Genomic DNA, 17,266 nt, shown 5'->3' with positions numbered 1-17,266 from the left:
CAGTCTCCCAGGGTGAGGCCTGCCCATCCCTCAGATGTACAGCTGGGTGGAAGGTGTGTGCAGGGAGGAACACCAGGGAGCTACTAGGAGTCCTGATGCCCTGGCCTTCCCTGAACTCCACTACCCATCATCCCCTCCAGATACTACTCGCCCCATGCAACAACTCCATAAACCGGGCATCCTCACCAACCATTCATCCGAGGCCGCCCACAAAAGGCCCTCTAAGACCCAGGCTTGCCCTCGATCATCGCATCACAGAGTGTAGGGCCAGCACATGAAATGTACTTTTCACCCTGCTAACTTTTACGACACCAGGCACTCCCCGTGGGAATTTATATGGCAACTCGACAGACAAGGATTCGATTGTTAGCCAGATTCCCTTTGAAGGCCACCATTCTTCCAGAGCAGAATTCTCTACTCCCGTTCTCCTAACCTCCCACACAGGAAGGCAGCATATGTTTGTGACAAGGGAAACACCAACAGTCAGGGTCTCTAGTTGGTTGTGGGTCTATTCTCACTAAGCAGAGAGAATTAAAATATTCTCCACCCCCTACACTCCCACCCCCACCCAGAGCCTCCTACCCCTGCCCAGAGCCTCCCACCAACTGTCTCCTCCCACTGTCATCAGCATCCTCATTTTACAGATAGCCAAACTGAGTTACCTGCAGGCCTGATTCTCAAAGCCCTGCTCTGTGCCCACACAGCCTGCACACTCATCACTTTTTGCTACGAGCTGGTGGCTGGCTGAAGGGATGCATGCCTTCTCGAGGATAAGAAACCCCAAATCCCAGGCAAAATCAGTGTGCCCTCAATATTGTGCTGCCTGTCCCACAGGCTGACCCTGCACTGGTGGGACCCAGCCAGAGGAAAGAGGGTAAAGTGTGAGGTCTGCAGCAGGCACCCATCCAGCTAGAGAGTGGGCACAGGTGATGGCCAGAGGGTCGCGGCTGGAAACCCAGGCCTGGGGACACCAAGCAGGTGAGAACCGAACAAATGGTTCAGGGTAGGTTCTGTGAAGCAAGGTAGGGCACTGACGGGGAGGAGCACAGGGCATTTTCTGGGGTGATGGAAATATTCTCCATCTCACTGGAGTCTAGGTAGCCAGGAGCTTGCATGTTAGGCCTTCCAACTGGGCTCTAAGGTCTATGCATTTCGCTGTGTGTAAATGACACCTCCCCAGGGAGGACGGTTAGGGAGGGCCTCGGCGTTGGGAACGGTGACCTGTGTCCCCTATTTCCCCACCAGCCGGCAGAGGAAACCATATTCTCTGGAAATGCTGAAGATGTTTTTAAGGATTCAACTCAATGTCCTTCTGAGCATCCACTTGGGTGCCCCTATTCTAAGGGGGAGTCTGAGGACAAAGACCTCCTGCAAGAAACTTCCCAGTGCCAGATAACAAGACCAAAGAGTATTTATTTAAAATTCGCATGCCTCATCGTGGAGAGCACTACTGCTAGGCCTACTTTGCAGATAAGAGAGCCAAAAGCTCAGAGAAACCCACAGATCACAGGCAGAGGGCAGAGCCAGGCCATGGCCAACCCAGCCCTTCCAGATTCCTGATAGAAGCCAGGGCTTTCGGTAAGGACTTAGAAATGCTGCAGCCACTGCTGCAGTGAGGGAAGGAGGAGTCTCCAATACCCGCAAAGAGACAGGGCAAATGAGCAGGAGAAATTAGCTCCTTTTGCCTTTTGTGGCAGCTGAGGGAGGGAAACTGAGGCACTTAAAGGTTAACAAGCTAAGGCCAGCCACAGCTGGCAGCAGGGGACATCCAGCAGAAGAAGCTCCCAGTTAGGACTGAACTGGTTAAAACTGGAACCTCAGCCCCCACCAGGTCCCAGTGTCCTCAGGTCAAACTGTCTTGGTGGGAGGAGAGTATCCCGTCACCTGGGTCACCTTGAGAGTGGGGGATCTGCGTTGCCTGGCAGGAAAGAATGACTAATATTCCACAGTGGTACTCCTCCTGGACCCAAATGTCCTCTCCTGATTGTTGTCACTTCCCAAAGCTCACCTGAAAGGGCGGCCCTCCCTCCCGAAACTGGATAGGGAGTATCCCCAGGTGACACTTGAGCAGATCAGGAGGGTCCCAGATCCTGGGTCCCTTGCGTCACTCCTGACACCTGTGGGCTGCCTTGACTACGGGGAAGGTCCCCTGCTCCTCCCCTCCCCTCCCCTCCCCACCCCAACCTCATTAAAACAGCAAAAACCTTGGCTTCCTCTGCTGGGTAATTCCAAGAATGGAATCCTGTTCCAAGGTCAAAGACTGCAGAGCTCTGTGCTTGAAAAGAGAGACACTACCTACCAGAACCAGGAATAATTCCACTCAGGTCACCGATGAATGGGCTCAGCTACTGAAGCCCTACGAGTTGGTAAGGAAGCAGCTCATAGCAATTTCACGTTACTGCAGGCTTTGAGGACACTTCAGGGAATGATTTGCTGCGGGTCAACAGCACCCAGGGTCACATTGTGACATACAAACAAACAGCAGAGGCCCAGAGAGTCAAAGTCACATCGATCACAAGTGGGATCCATACACAACATACAGCAAAGGGCAGGAGGAACCAGGGGGGATGGGGTCCTCCAGCACCACTCTCCATCACAGCAAAATACGTCTTTGGAACCACAGTCTCTTCTGCCTTTCCCAGGGGACCCTCAAGGGCCCCCTGGCATTCTCTGTGGATTCAGGCAATGTTTATTGGGCAACTTTTGGTTAGAGCCCCTGTTTGACACAGGACACAGACACAAGAATGAACGTGCCAGTCTTTTTCTTCAAACTTTTACACGAAGGCAGTCCTCCTACCTCATCTTATCTACTCTGTATGGGGGAAGGGGGGCATCTGGCTCAGAAGAAGGTCTCTGGGCAGCTCACAATCTGAGCTGGAATCGGATCACTCCCACCCTCTGGGAAGGACCACAGGCAGGCCTTCTGTGACCAATCTCAGCCCAGGGTTTCCCTTTGATGAAGCAAGGGCAATGAGACTGCTCCCCCCACCCACCGTCCCCAAGGTAACATTCTGGACAGAGGGGAGAACAAGGTACAGAGGGTGCTTCCAGGGCTGAGGCTGTCCTGTCCCCTCCCTCTGTTTGCTTACAGCTAACTAATACAGACATCTCACCTTGTTCTAGGGGGGCCCTCTAGGAATACATGAGTCCTAAGGAAGAGGTAGAAAGTCCTAGGACACTGATCCAAGGAATGTAGCCCTCATGCTGAACTCTGAGGGCACACAAGCCCTGCAAGCCATCTTAAGACAGGAGGTTTGCTGGAATGTCACAATGCAACAGTGGTCAGCTACAATTTCTGGAAAAACACTAATGTGAAGCATTCCTAAATCCCACAATAAAAAGAAATGGCCAGCAGCTGTTCTAATTCCCCACATCTATAACTCCTTTCAGGAAAAGGGAAGATGTATTCCTCTTCATTCAACTAGTGTGTCCTGGACCAGGTGCAAAAAGGCACTGGCAGCTGATGTACAGCCTAATGAGCAGGACCAAGTGAGCCCCTTTCCTGGGAGTGGTATCCATGGATGGGTCCTGTGCTTCTCAAGGCCCTCATCTTCTCCACCTTGGGTCCCCTCTCTTACCACCTTTGTGTGATTGTGAGCTGCAGACCCCTGTTCTTTACATTCACCCTCAAGGGCCCAGACAGGACACCCCCGCCCCCAGGGTTGATGCTACTCAGTACATATATTTAAATACATGTTACATATTAAAAGCAATAACAATTAGCCAGCTGACCTTCCTTGGGAAGTTACTGGACACCAAGCCCTGGCTTTATTTTTTATTTTTCAAGAAAGGATTTTATTTATTTATTCGTGAGAGACACAGAGAGAGGCAGAGACATAGGCAGAGAAAGAAGCAAGCTCCTCACAGGGAGCCCGATGCGGGACTCAATCCCTCAATCATGACCTGAGCCAAAGGCAGATGCTCAACCACTGAGCCACCCAGGTGCACCTAAGCCCTGGTTTTAATGAGGCAGGGCAGAGCACAGTCCTGAGACACGGTGCACCCCAGCCTGGTTGGGCTTGACAAACCCCATGCATGCTTGGGCAAGTCACATGCACTCTGTAAGCTTTGAATGATAGTGGTACTTCCTTCATGGGACTATCAGGTAGATGAAATGAGATCATGCAAGGAAAGCACTTAGCATAGTGTCTAGCACCTAGCAGCGTTTGATAAAGTTAGTTATTATTATTATTAATGTGTTATTCAGTCCACACAACAACACCATGGGGTATGTCCATCTCTCAGATTAAAAAACTGAGGCTAACACATGAAGAGAAAGCCGACAGAACTAAAAGATGAAACAGATAAATCCATCACAACAGCTGGCAACCTAACCTCAATAACCCCACTCTCAAAACTGACAGAGTAGGCAGGCAGAAAACCAGTAAGGACGGAGATGACCTGAACAACATCGTCAATTACGTGGCTTGACTGATGTTTATAGGCCATTCCATGATTACAGCAAATAACACATCCTTCCCAGGCACACATAAACATCCACCATGACAGACAAGTCTGGGCCATAAAACAAATCTTTTTTTTCTTCTTTTTTTTTAAGTAGGCTCCACATCCAGTGTGGAGCCCAATACAGGTGGGTCCTGAACTCAGAACCCTGAGATCAAGACCTGACCTGAGATGAAGAGTCGGACACTCAACCGACTGGGCCACCAGCACCCCAAGCAAATCTTACATTTCAAAGAATCAGAAAGCATAAAAATATGTTCTCAGATAATAACAGAATTAAACAAGACATCAACAACAGAAAGCTATTGTTAAAGAGCATACTTCCAAATGATTCATGGGCCAAAGGAGAAATCTAAAGGGAGATTTTAACATACTTTGAACAGAAAGAAAATTAAAATACAGCATATCAGAAGTTGTGGGATGCAGGGCTAAGAGATAAGAGTTATATTAATGAAGAAAAGGCTCAAAACAGTAATATAAGCTTTACCCTTAAGAAATTAGGGAAAGAGAAGTAAATTAAACCCAAACAGGCAGCAGGAAAAATAAAAGCAAAAATCAGTCAAATTGAAAAGAGAAAAACAGAGGGGGAAAAATTCAAATCTAAAACATGTTCTTTGGGGAAAAGAATTAAAATAGATAAACATCTAGCCACCCTGACCAAGGGAAAAAGTAGTTACAAATTGCCAATACTAAGAATGAAAGAGGAGCCTCCCCACTGGCCTCACAAATATTATAGGGTAATAACGGAGCTTATGTCCACAGATCAACAACTCTGATGAAATGGTCCAATCATGGAAAGACATAAGCTAACAAAATTCATTCAAGATATAGTCCTATATCTATTTTTTTTAAATGAATTCAGTTAAGAATCTTCCAAAAAGGCAAGCTCCAGGGGCACCTGGGTGGCTCAGTGGTTGAGCATCTGCCTTTGGCTCAGGTCGTGATCCCGGGGTCCTGAGATTGAGTCCCATATCGGGCTCCCTGTATGAAGCCTGCTTCTCCCTCTACCTCTATCTCTGCCTCTCTGTGTGTGTCTCATGAATAAATAAATAAAGTCTTTTAAAAAAAAAGAAAAGGAAAAGGAAAACCCCAGGCCCTGAAGATTTCACTGGATGAATTCTACCAACATTTAAGGAAGAAATGACATCAATTCCACACAATCTCTCCCAGAATACAGAATAGGAGAGACTCGTTTGCAATTCACCCAAAGAGGCCAGCATTACCTTAATACCAAAACCAGACAAAGACACGAGACAACTACAAACCTTATTCCTCATGAGCATAGCCACCAAAATCCTCCACAACAACAACAAAAAGAAGCAAAGCAAATCTAACAAAATATACAAAGGATAACATCTCAGGACCCTGCATCACCCCATGGCTGGTTTGATAATCAAAACATCAGTGTAACTCACCACATTAACAGACAAAAAAGGAAAGCCCACTTGATCATCTCAACAGAAGCAAAAGAAACTGAGGTTCTAGGAACTTCAATGACTTGCCCAAGGTTATAATGAGGGGCAGAGGAAAGCCCCTAACTGAAGACAGTGAAGCTGTCTTCACTTTGACCCAAAATACTGAAGATAAAAATTAGGTCCTTGAGAATGTCACAAAATCAGTCATCCAGTAAAATAGATTGATATTCTAACAAAGTAATAGCATCAAAGGTTTTTAAAGACAATTTGCATAGCAGGCAAACATCTTCCCCGGAAAGGCAGTCAAGACCTCCCACATTTGCCACTGGGATTTTGTCTCCAACTCCTATCATAAATGGGAACTGTACAACTAAACAGGCCTATCCCCCATTGTGGCCTTGAAACTTTCTGAATACAGGGGCTTTGCCTTCTGAAGACCACCCTTTGGTGGGCTATGCTTGACAATTTGTAAAGCTCCTCTACACTCTTATCTCATTCTGGTCTTCCCTAGAGCCCCATTTACTATCCCCTCATTTACAGATCAAGAAACTGAAGCACACTTCTTGACACCTACACTAAGTGACATCACCCACCTGCTCACGAGAGCAGGTGTGTCCAAATGGAAAAGGGCATGAAAGTGGCCCCCATGACTACACGCTGCCAGACTGGGTTCTCCAAGAAGGCAGCACCCCTAGGCCCCACTGCAGTCATCTTTTGAGTCCTGGAGGTACCCCTGCCCGTGGACAGCAAACTGACAGTCCTTGCTGCCACCCACCCACCAGCCAACTTGCTTCATGCAGCTGACAGGCCAAGGAGCAGGGCTCTAGAATCCCATGATAGCCAAAAAGCTACGAAGGGCCATTGCCAGCGAGGCCATGTCAGGTACACTCCTCATCCCAGTGGGTGATTTTTTTCTAATTAAAAACAAAACCAAAATTCTGTATCAGCTGGAGCAGGTGCAGAATATAGCTGGCCAAGGCCATTGTATTCAAGGGCTGCATCATTCAGCTGAATATGGTAGCCACCTGCCACATGTGGCTATTGGGAACTTACGGTGTGACACGATGAAATAATATTTTTGATATAGTAGGTTAAATAAAATAAACTCTTAAAAATAATACCAGAGCACCTGGGTGGCAGTCAGTTGAGCATCCCACTCTTAATTTCAGCTCAGGTTGTGATCTCAGGGTCATGGGATCAAGCCCTGTGTGGGGCTCTGTGCTCAGCAGGGAGTCTGCTTGAAGATTCTCTCTCCTCTGCCCCTGGCCCCACTCGCACACTCTCTAGCTTGCTTTCTCTCTCTGTCTCTGTCTCTGTCTCTGTCTCTGTCTCTCTGTCTCTCTCTCTGGCATAAATAAATCTTTAAAAAGAGAAAAAAGTAATGTCACCAATTTCTTTTTATTTTTCAAAATGTGGCTGCTAGAGAAGTTTAAATGATAAATGGGACATATTATATTCCTATCAGGTAGGGATAGACTAGCACACTGAGATCCTACAACTCAGATGCCCACGGAGTCCAAAGAAACCTTGGTGTTCACATGGGCCAGGGACTGACTGACTTCTTTTAAAGCCAGAGATTCTGACTGAAGAAGGAGGAGAACCACCACAAGACAAATACACAATAACGTGCTTGCTGCTGCTGGTGGTGGTGGTGGTGTTAAGAAAGAAAAAAAAAATCCTTTGGTGATAGGAAGCTTAGCTGTACCAAAAGAGAGGCAGCAGTGGAAAAACTGCATCTTAGTCAACTAGGGTCACCCTGACCTGTCCCCAGAAGCGCTCCCAGTTCTTTCCAGCTGCACAGCCCCATCAAACCTGTAGAGAAAGGGGAGAACAGAAAAACCTTTCCCACACACACCGAGTGAACCTTCCCCTGCTCGCGGCTGATTTCTCGCTCCCAGTGCTAGGTCTAGAACACAGGCCTCACTCAGATTACCTGGCAGTGCCCTGATACTCCACTGGGCCTGTGCTGGGCCCACTGCCCCCTCACATTGGGGCTTCTGGCTCAGAGACGTCCCACCTCAAGTTCATGGTGACCTGGCCTTCCACACAGAGTCATTCATCCAGGAAGTACCCACCCCGGAGCCAGAACAGCGCCCCTGGCACTCTCCAAGTGCCCTCTTCATGTGAAATCTGCTATGGTAGAAAACACAAAAGGTACCACCACTGTCCATGTGGGTCCAGAGATTCTCTAATGACTATTTACAGTTTAGGATTCTAAGGATTCCACAGGATACCCTCATCCTCCTGGGGGAAGTTGTTCTTCCTCTCTTCTGCTTCCCACCAACCAATGTCAACTCCTCCTGCACCCTCTCAGGGTCAGATGCTAGCCTTCTCTTTGTTCCTTGGACAAAACACTGCGCCCGTCTCAGGCCTTTGCCCTGCTGTCCCTGCTGACCAGAGCTTATCACCCTGTCTCAGACAGCGAGTCACCTCCTCACAGATACAGGGATTTCAATTCCCACTTCTCCACCAGCTACATCTCAGAAACATTGACCAATTTTAGCCCCTTCAGAGAATGTTCTATGCTTCCAGGCTTCCTGTTGCAAAGACTGGCTGTTATCAGCAAATGAATAAAGGGAAGAAACGCACTAGATTAAAGAAAGGCTGCTCCAGGCAGAGATGGAGCTCCCAGGCTCCACAGACAGTGGCTGAGGGCTGAGAAAGGTGGAAAGGTGAGAAAAGGGAGGCTCTGAGAGAAGGCAGCAGGTGGGAGAGGAACAGCCATTGGAAGGGGAGCCTGGCGCGAGATGCCAGGAAAAAACAAACTCTCTGGCCGATGACTTTGCACACGGGCTGCTGCCCCAGGCAGCCGGGTCTCCAGCCAGCAGGGCCCGTCCCACGCCATCCTGGCACAAGGCTTGAAGACCGTCAAGTCTTTCCACTCCTCCAGCCTGGAAAGAGGTGATGTCCCGTAGCCAACTCAACCCCAGGGGGTGGAGGAGCCAGGGCGCGACCTCTGGCCCCGGGAGGGGGACGGGGCTGCGGCAGGACCCCCAGTTCCCACGCACCCACACGCTCCCACCACGCACACTCCCCAAAAACACCTGCTCGGCCTCCTTCACGCGCCTCCACGCCCAGTCCCAGCCCCGCACACTCCCCACTCAGCCAGGACCCACACTCTCGGGGCATCCCTGATCACACAGCCCCAGAAGCTCGCACACACTAAAGTACTCTTTCTCTGATTCAATCCCTCCCTTCCACTCACACACGCGCGCGCGCGCCACGCCCCCGAACAGGCAGCTCCGCCCGCCCCGCCCCTCCCCCGTTGCTTGGCAACAGCGGCCCCGCCCACTGGGCGTTGGCCGCCGCCGCGGCCGCTGAGGCGGGAAGACCCAGCACCCCCGGCCGCGCGGACCCTCTCCCTGCTCCCCCAGCCGCGCGGCCCGGTCCGTACCTGCCTAAAGTCAACATTGCCGAGGCCTCCGCAGCAGTCGGGCCCCGCCACCGAGCTGCTCATCGGCTCTGCTGCGGGCCGCCACGTCGCCCCAGCCGGGCCACCTCCCGGGGGCCGGGGCCGCAGGGCCGCCGACTCGCCCCCCCACCCCCAGAGCCGCCCTGTGGCGCCGGGAAGCTGCGCCGCCCGGGGCGCTTTCCCTGTGACCCCCAAGTGCTCCGGGCCTTCTGGGAAATGTAGTTCCCCGTGCCCGCGAGGCGCCACCGTCCCGGAGCTCGCGACGGCAGCTCGAGGAGCCGAGAGCTGCTGGCCCCGGGGTCGCACGCTGCAGGGGCCGCCAGGTGCGGGGCGGCTCTCGCCCGGACCCTTGGGCCCCCGGCTCCCGCTCCCGCTCCCGGCTCGCGGACTGACCTGGCCTCCCTGTGCTTGGCTGGCGGTGGAGCTCGGAGCCGGCGACAGCGGGTCCTAGGTACAAGTAGCTTCCTGCGCAGCCCCCTGCGGACTTGGACTTTGGCCCGGGCTCGGGGTCCCCCGCCCTCTTCTGAGATCTGCTTTTGCCCAGAGGCGGTGCAGGCCCAGCACACCCTGCAGTCTCCTGCCCAGGCTACTCCTCAGGACCCTGGGCCCCCGCCCCCGTGGCCTCCCTGTTCTTGGGCTCTGCCAGAGACACCTCCTCCACTCCTTTGTTCATTCATTCTATCTCGTTCGCTCACCGGGTACTTGCTGAACTGGTCGGTGCTGCGGTACCGTAGGGAACAACACGGGTCCCTGCCCTCACTGTCTCCTAACGGAAGAGACAAAACATGAATAAAGGATTATAACCTGGACAATAACTGTGATGGAAAGAAACCCCGGGGTAAGGTCAGATGATAAGCCAGAGTGCCTTAGGATCCCTTGCCCAAGGCCCAAACGCAGGAGAGAGTGTTAGACGTGTGAAGTGTAGGGACAGGACAGGTTAGGAAGAGAGACCATGCTGCAAAGGCGGGAAACAGGAAAGAATTAGGGGCATTTCAGGAATCCAGGAAAGGCTGATGGCTTGTGGAGCAGGGGTGGAGGAGACAGAGTGGGAGGGAAGGAGTCTAGAACAATAGGTGGGATTTTAGATGATCAGGCCCAAGACAGCCCCTTTTGCAGCCAGGTGTTACATATATGGAGAGAGAGACTCCGATTCTGAGATTTGCACAGTCTCCCAGCAAGCTTCAGGCCCCGGCAAGACTCTCGCAAGGCCAGCTGCTTCCTTTTTTTTTTTTTTTTAATAATAAATTTATTTTTTATTGGTGTTCAATTTGCCAACATACAGAATAACACCCAGTGCTCATCCCGTCAAGTGCCCCCCTCAGTGCCCGTCACCCATTCACCCCCACCCCCCGCCCTCCTCCCCTTCCACCACCCCTAGTTCGTTTCCCAGAGTTAGGAGTCTTCATGTTCTGTTTCCCTTTCTGATATTTCCTACCCATTTCTTCTCCCTTCCCTTCTATTCCCTTCCACTATTATTTATATTCCCCAAATGAATGAGACCATATAATGTTGGTCCTTCTCCGATTAACTTATTTCACTCAGCATAATACCCTCCAGTTCCATCCATGTTGAAGCAAATGGTGGGTATTTGTCATTTCTAATGGCTGAGTAATATTCCATTGTATACATAAACCACATCTTTATCCATTCATCTTTCGATGGACACCAAGGCTCCTTCCTGTCCTTTGGCTATTGTGGACATTGCTGCTATAAACATCGGGGTGCAAGTGTCCCGGCGTTTAATTGAATCTGCATCTTTGGGGTAAATCCTCAGCAGTGCCAGCTGCTTCCTGATTCAGGTGGCTGGCTTCTCTCGCCCTTAGCCCTGAGCACCTACCAGTCTTGAGCATTTACTGAGCAGCCACTGGGTGCCTGTCCCTGTGCTGTTTTACTTACAGATAGTCCCAACCTTTACAACATCCTCAGGATGGGGCAGGCCCACCAACCAGACAGGAAGGAAAGGAGGGATGCTGGCTTTGGAGCATGTACCAGGTCTGTGACTAGGGGCAAATTCCAGTTTCCTCAAAAGTAAGAAGGAAATACGCATTGGTAAAAACTCAGTGCGTATGATCTGACCCCCACCCACCCGTGAAGTAACTACCTCTCGCCACAGCAGGGCTGAGTACACAATGGGTGCTCCAAAGCTGGTTTGCCTACAGACCACTGTCACAAGAGACAGGATGCTCCCCTCAGGGTGTCCAGGCAGGGCCTCCTGGACCCAGAGCCAATTCTGGGGAACCCATCAAGGCAGAGTGCTCCTAAGGGCATTCACTCCCACCACCCCCCACATCTCTACTCTCCTCGAAGCACCAGGTTTCTCCTGTCCTACCTGGCGGCTCCCATTGTTTTTTGAAGCCAGAAAAGCTGAGTTTGTGTGTGTTTGGTTTATCTGGGAACAAAGGTAAACGTCAGAGGTCACATCAGAGCTGATGCAACTAGAGGAATCCATTCCTCCACCCCTAATCCACCCCCTGCCATTTTCCATGAAAAGAAAACACCCTGGCCAGGAGAAGCCAGACTGAAGCTTCAAATGTAGTTGGAGTGGTTCAGATCAAAAGCTTCCTACCCAAGACAGTCTGAGGCAGAAGTCTTTGCAGGACCATTTGAAAACTCCCAGGTCTGTAGAACTTGCAGAAATTGTTGGAATATAACTTTTTCAGCATCCCTAGCAAGTAGAAAAGTCATTTCTGTTTACATACCCCAAGTGATGGGAGGCTCATCACCTATTGAGGTAGCCTACTCCACTCTTGGAACAGGGTGTTTCCTCATGAAACAGACCCAAAGCCACCCTTCTTGGAGTTTTAACAGATAGAGCTTCTTTCTACCCTCAGGTAGAAATAACCTCAGGGTTATCTCTCTCTTCTCCTTTGATTATTCTTCAGATAATGGGAAGCCATTTATCACAGAATATCTCCCAGGTGGCTCCAGAGCAAACATTTCCTGATGACCCCTCTTTGGCCAGGAGTTTGACACTTGGTATGAGGAGATCCTCTCCCTCAGCCTCCACTGGCATTGGATCTGGCTGCCTGGCTCCCAGCAATCACTAAAATGGGCTTTCGTTATGAAAATTAGCTTTTGCTTATTGGGCGGCTTTGGGTAAAACCTAAACCTTTTCCTACTCTGAATCTATTTACTGTTCATGAAAGGGGATAGTAATATTTCTTGAGCAAGGCTGAAATAAGGATTAGAGTTAGCAACATGCACAAATGTGCCCAGCACACAGTGGATTCTTCATAAATGTTTCTCTTCCTCTCTTGTATAGAACAGACTCAGCAGTTAAGATCACACTCATGACACTCAGAGGCATGCTGGGGTCTAGGGCCAGCCCAGCTCAGGGGCCCACTGAGTTACTGGGAAGACAGGGGATGAGAAGCTTGCAAGAGCAGATGGCCTGGTGGGTAGGGGGAGCCAGCAGTGTGCAGGGAGCAGGGGAAGGCTGGGAAGCATGCACTGCAGGTCACCAAAAACCACATTATCAGGTGTTCTTTAAAACCAGGAGGAGGGGATTCCTAGGTGGCTTAGCGGTTTGGCGCCTGCCTTTGGCCGGGGGCGTGATCCTGGGGTCCCGGGATCGAGTCCCAGGATCGAGTCCCAGGATCGAGTCCCAGGATCGAGTCCCAGGATCGAGTCCCGTGTCGGGCTCCCGGTGTGGAGCCTGCTTCTCCCTCTGCCTGTGTCTCTGCCTCTCTCTCTCTCTCTCTCTCTCTCTCTGTGTGTGTGTGTGTGTCTGTCTGTCATGAATAAATAAATAAAATATTTTTTTAAATAAAAATAAAAAATAAAACCAGGAGGAAATACTGTATGTTGGCAAATTGAATTTAAATAAAATTTTAAAAATAAAGAAATAAAACCAGGAGGGTAATGAAGAGTTGCAGCCACAATGCCCAGCACCTCCCTCCTATATTCATGGCCCATTGCCCCACCTTGGCCCAAGCAGGGTACAGGAAGGAGAGAGAAGTAGGTTCAGCAGGAGCCAGGGAGGGAACTGAGCAGGGCAGTGATGCAGATGATGAGGAAACCCTCCCATCCTCCCCAGATTGAGGAAGGGGCCTCTCCCCCAGTGACCTCCTATTGCTGGGAAGAGGGCTCAGTGGTAGACTCACCTGAATCCAGCCATTTAAGATCCTAGCAACACCAGCAAGGAATGAGTACTGGCCAGGGCCCCCCTGACCCTTCGTTCCACAGAGCAGCCAACCTCTGCCTTCCCCTGGCCCCTTTGCTGTCCCCTGAACACCCCAGGCACACCCTCACCTTCAGGGCCTTTGTACATGCTGCTGCGCCTTCTGCCGGGAACGCTCTTCCCTGAAAAGTCCTCTCAGCTCCCTCCCTCAACTCCTTTAGGTGTGGGGTCATCTTTCTGCTCTGTGGAACATGTCAACCGCCCCCTCCACTCTCCATCCTCTTCCCCACCTTATTTCCCTCCACATCTCTTATTGTCATCTAACACATTGATTCAGTTTACTTATTTATCCAGTGTAGTGTCAGCCTCCCCCAGTACAATGTGAGCTTCAGGAGGACCGGGTTCTTTTATCCCTTTATACACAACTCCATGGCACCACCTGCATCATGCCTGGCATAAAGCAGGCATTCAATAAGGAATGAATGAATGAATGAATTGTCCTACTACTCCCAAATTTGGGGTATCCTTAGACAAAACACTTCTCTGGGCCTCAATGACCCTGCCTGCGGAAAGGGGAGGTTGACAGGATCAATGAGTACAAAATCATAGCAACCAGTAAGCCATGAAGTCCCCACCCCAACACTTGCTGGCCATGGGTCTGGGGCAGGTGACTTACCCTCTCTGTCGCACAGCAGAAGAGAAAATTCTACCCATCAAAACAAATAGCTATTTGAGCTCTTGCAAAGCTGTAGGCTCAGCTCTCAGCACCAGTTCCTTATAAGCCCCCAAACTTCCCTGCAAAGTGGGGAGTGTTATTCTGGTTTTCCCAATGAGGGAAGTGACTTCTGTGGAAGGGACTTCTGTGGAAGGGACTGGCCTGTAGGCAGACAGCTGAGTAAGTAGTGTGCTTCAAGCCAGCCAGCCTAAACCCATGCCTGGCCTTTTACCACTATGCAATCCTGCCTCCCTAGGGTGGAGGAAATGACATAAAAAAGCCCAGCACGTGGTCCAGTGAAGGCTCAGCACTTATTCAAATATTCAGCGTTCAAAACACATCGTGTTGGGACGCCTGGGTGGCTCAGTGGTTGAGCATCTGTCTTTGGCTCAGGGCATGAGCCTGGAGTCCCCAGATCGAGTGGCACATCGAGCTCCCTGCATGGACCCTGCTTCTCTGTCTGCCTATGTCTCTGCCTCTGTGTGTGTGTGTGTGTCTCTCACAAATAAATAAATAAAATCTTAAACACACACACACATCATGTTTCTGTAACATTCTCTGCTTCTTTTCATCACATCTACCCTTTGAGGTCCAGTTAAAGCTTCATCTTCTCTGAGGAGCCTGACTATTCCTATAAGGACTAAGGCAAAGTATTCTTCCTCACTGTGGCCCCCGAGGTCCCATATGGCCCAGATGCAGCCCACCATTCCAGCCCTCCTCCCTGAATTCCAGCCACACTGACCTCAATTGCCTCCAGCCACAGGGCCTTTGCAGCTCCCATTGCCTGTCAGGCACTCTCTTCCCTTCTCTTCTCAGAGGAGCATCTCCTGCACCTCTGGCATCTAGCACATCAGCACCTATCAGGCACTCATCAAGTTTACCAAACAAATCAATGAGTGAAGGAAAGCCAAAACTGAATTTTGGTCCAGTTATCTGTCAGAAATGGAAACAAAGTAATAATATTTTCAGGCAAACAATGGCTAGGAGGATTCATCACCAGCAGGTAGGAGGAAAATGGCCCCAGTCAGAAGTGCAGGAATAGGGAAGGAATGAGAGCAATGGGAAAGGTAAATCTGAACAAGTCTTAGATATTTATAAGAATAAAAATATCTCATGGGGTTTAAATGTTTATCTCGGGGGATCCCTGGGTGGCTCAGCAGTTTAGCGCCTGCCTTTGGCCCAGGGCACGGTCCTGGAGTCCCGGGATCGAGCCCTGCATCGGGCTCCCGGTGCATGGAGCCTGCTCCTCCCTCTGCCTGTGTCTCTGCCTCTCTCTCTCTCTCTCTATGTCTATCATAAATAAATAAATAAATAAATAAATAAATAAATAAATAAATAAATATTTACCTCAGTAACTGACAGAAAAGGTAGGAAAGGGCAGCCCCGGTGGCTCAGAGGTTTAGCGCCGTCTGCAGCCCAGGGTGTGGTCCTGGAGACCCAGGATCGAGTCCCATGTCAGGCTTCCTGCATGGAGCCTGCTTCTCCCTCTGCCTGTCTCTGCCTCTCCGCTCTCTCTGAATGAATAAATAAATAAACCTTTAAAAAAAAAAAAAGAGAGAGAAAAGATAGGAAAAATCCCATAGGGCTACAGGTTTGAAAGATATGATGAACCAACCCTATACCATGATCTCCTCAGAACAGTACTCCCAACAAGTGCAGAACATACATTCTTTTTTTTTTTTTTTTAAAGATTTTATTTATCTTGGGAGCCCTGGTGGCCCAGCGGTTTAGTGCTGCCTTCAGCCCAGGGCGTGATCCTGGAGACCCGGGATTGAGTCCCACGTCGGGCTCCCTACATGGAGTCTGCTTCTCCCTCTGCCTGTGTCTCTGCCTCTCTCTCTCACTCTCTCTCTCTCTCTCTCTCTCTTTCTCTCTGTGTCTCTAATGAATAAATAAAATCTTAAAAAAAAAAAAAAAGATTGTATTTATCTATTCATGAGAGACAGAGAGAGAGAGAGAGGCAGAGACACAGGCAGAGGGAGAAGCAGGCTCCATACAGGGATCCCAATGCGGGACTCGATCCCTGCACTCCAGGATCATGCCCTGGGCCGAAGGCAGACGCTTAACCGCTGAGCATCCCTCTGCCCACCTTCTACTGCTCATGCTCTTGGATTCTCTCTCAGATAAATAAATAAAATCTTAAAAAAAAAATAAAAAAGACTAGAGATTGAGGGGTTCCAGCAAAGACACTGCCTCTTGTGGCACACGGGTGACCTTAACATGTGGAGTCTCATATAGGATTATCTCCTTAGGATAGACCTCCGAAGCAGAGAATCCAGTCACACTCAGCACCATGTGCAATGACACAGATGAACCTAGAAGCTATTGATCTAAGTGAAATGAGTCAGGCAGAGACAGACAAATACCGTAGGATTGCACTCGTATGTGGAATCAAAAAAAAACAAACAAACAAACAACAACAACAAAAAAAACCCGAAACAATGAACAAATCAACAAAAAGCAGAAACAGATCCATGAAGAAAGAACAAATTGATGGTTGCCAGAGGGAAGATGGAGGTGGGGGGCGATGAGGCAAAAGCGGGTAAGGGGCGAGGGAGAACTAATTCAACCCTGGAATGAACAAGTCACAGGGATGGACCAGAGGCGCAGCATAGGGAACATAGCCCATTCTATTGTTAAAGCGTGGTGACTGACCGTAGCCAGGCTAGTGGTGTAATGTACCCACTTGTCCAATCACTCTGTCGTACCCCCAAAACTAATATAACACAGTGTGCCAGCCATACTTCATTAAAAAATAAAGCTCTGGGATCCCTGGGTGGCGCAGCGGTTTGGCGCCTGCCTTTGGCCCGGGGCGCGATCCTGGAGACTCGGGATCGAATCCCACGTCAGGCTCCCGGTGCATGGAGCCTGCTTCTCCCTCTGCCTGTGTCTCTGCGCCTCTCTCTCTCTCTCTCTCTCTCTCTCTGACTATCATAAATAAATAAAAATTAAAAAAATATATCATCTTTAAAAAAAATAAATAAAATAAATAAAATAAAAAAATAATAAAGCTCTATGCCTCCACAGAAGGATGAAGTTTCCATTTCTCGGACTTGCTAGCAGAGAGTATTATTATTCCAAATATAGTTATATCAATTTAAGAGTTGAATAATTAGACTTTATTTAATTTGCCTTTTTTC

The 17,266-nt window shown here is 49.8% G+C and overlaps 1 protein-coding gene across 4 annotated transcripts in view; it reads right to left on the bottom strand.

Annotated features, from left to right (window-relative positions):
* The window catches only part of PEMT (phosphatidylethanolamine N-methyltransferase), a 92,971-nt gene extending 78,854 nt beyond the window's left edge, over positions 1-14,117 (bottom strand). The window contains exons 1-2 of one of the 4 annotated variants that reach the window (XM_041772448.1): positions 14,088-14,117; positions 9,987-10,057 (exon numbers count right to left, since the gene is read on the bottom strand). Coding sequence is in view for 1 of the 4 variants with exons in the window: in XM_041772445.1 (XP_041628379.1) it covers positions 9,274-9,336 (63 nt within the window). In the remaining 3 variants the exon portion in view is untranslated. Of the gene's footprint in view, positions 1-2,299; positions 2,453-9,273; positions 9,452-9,684; positions 9,834-9,986; positions 10,058-14,087 lie in introns of those variants that run through there. The other 3 variants (XM_041772447.1, XM_041772445.1, XM_041772446.1) reach the window with 3 other exon arrangements.
* Between the last annotated feature and the right edge of the window lie 3,149 nt (positions 14,118-17,266).

Source organism: Vulpes lagopus, chromosome 10 (assembly GCF_018345385.1).
Source record: "Vulpes lagopus strain Blue_001 chromosome 10, ASM1834538v1, whole genome shotgun sequence".
Classification (NCBI taxonomy): Eukaryota; Metazoa; Chordata; class Mammalia; order Carnivora; family Canidae; genus Vulpes; species Vulpes lagopus.
Note: the sequence above shows the minus strand (reverse complement) of the source record. Positions and strands in the feature narration are given on the sequence as shown.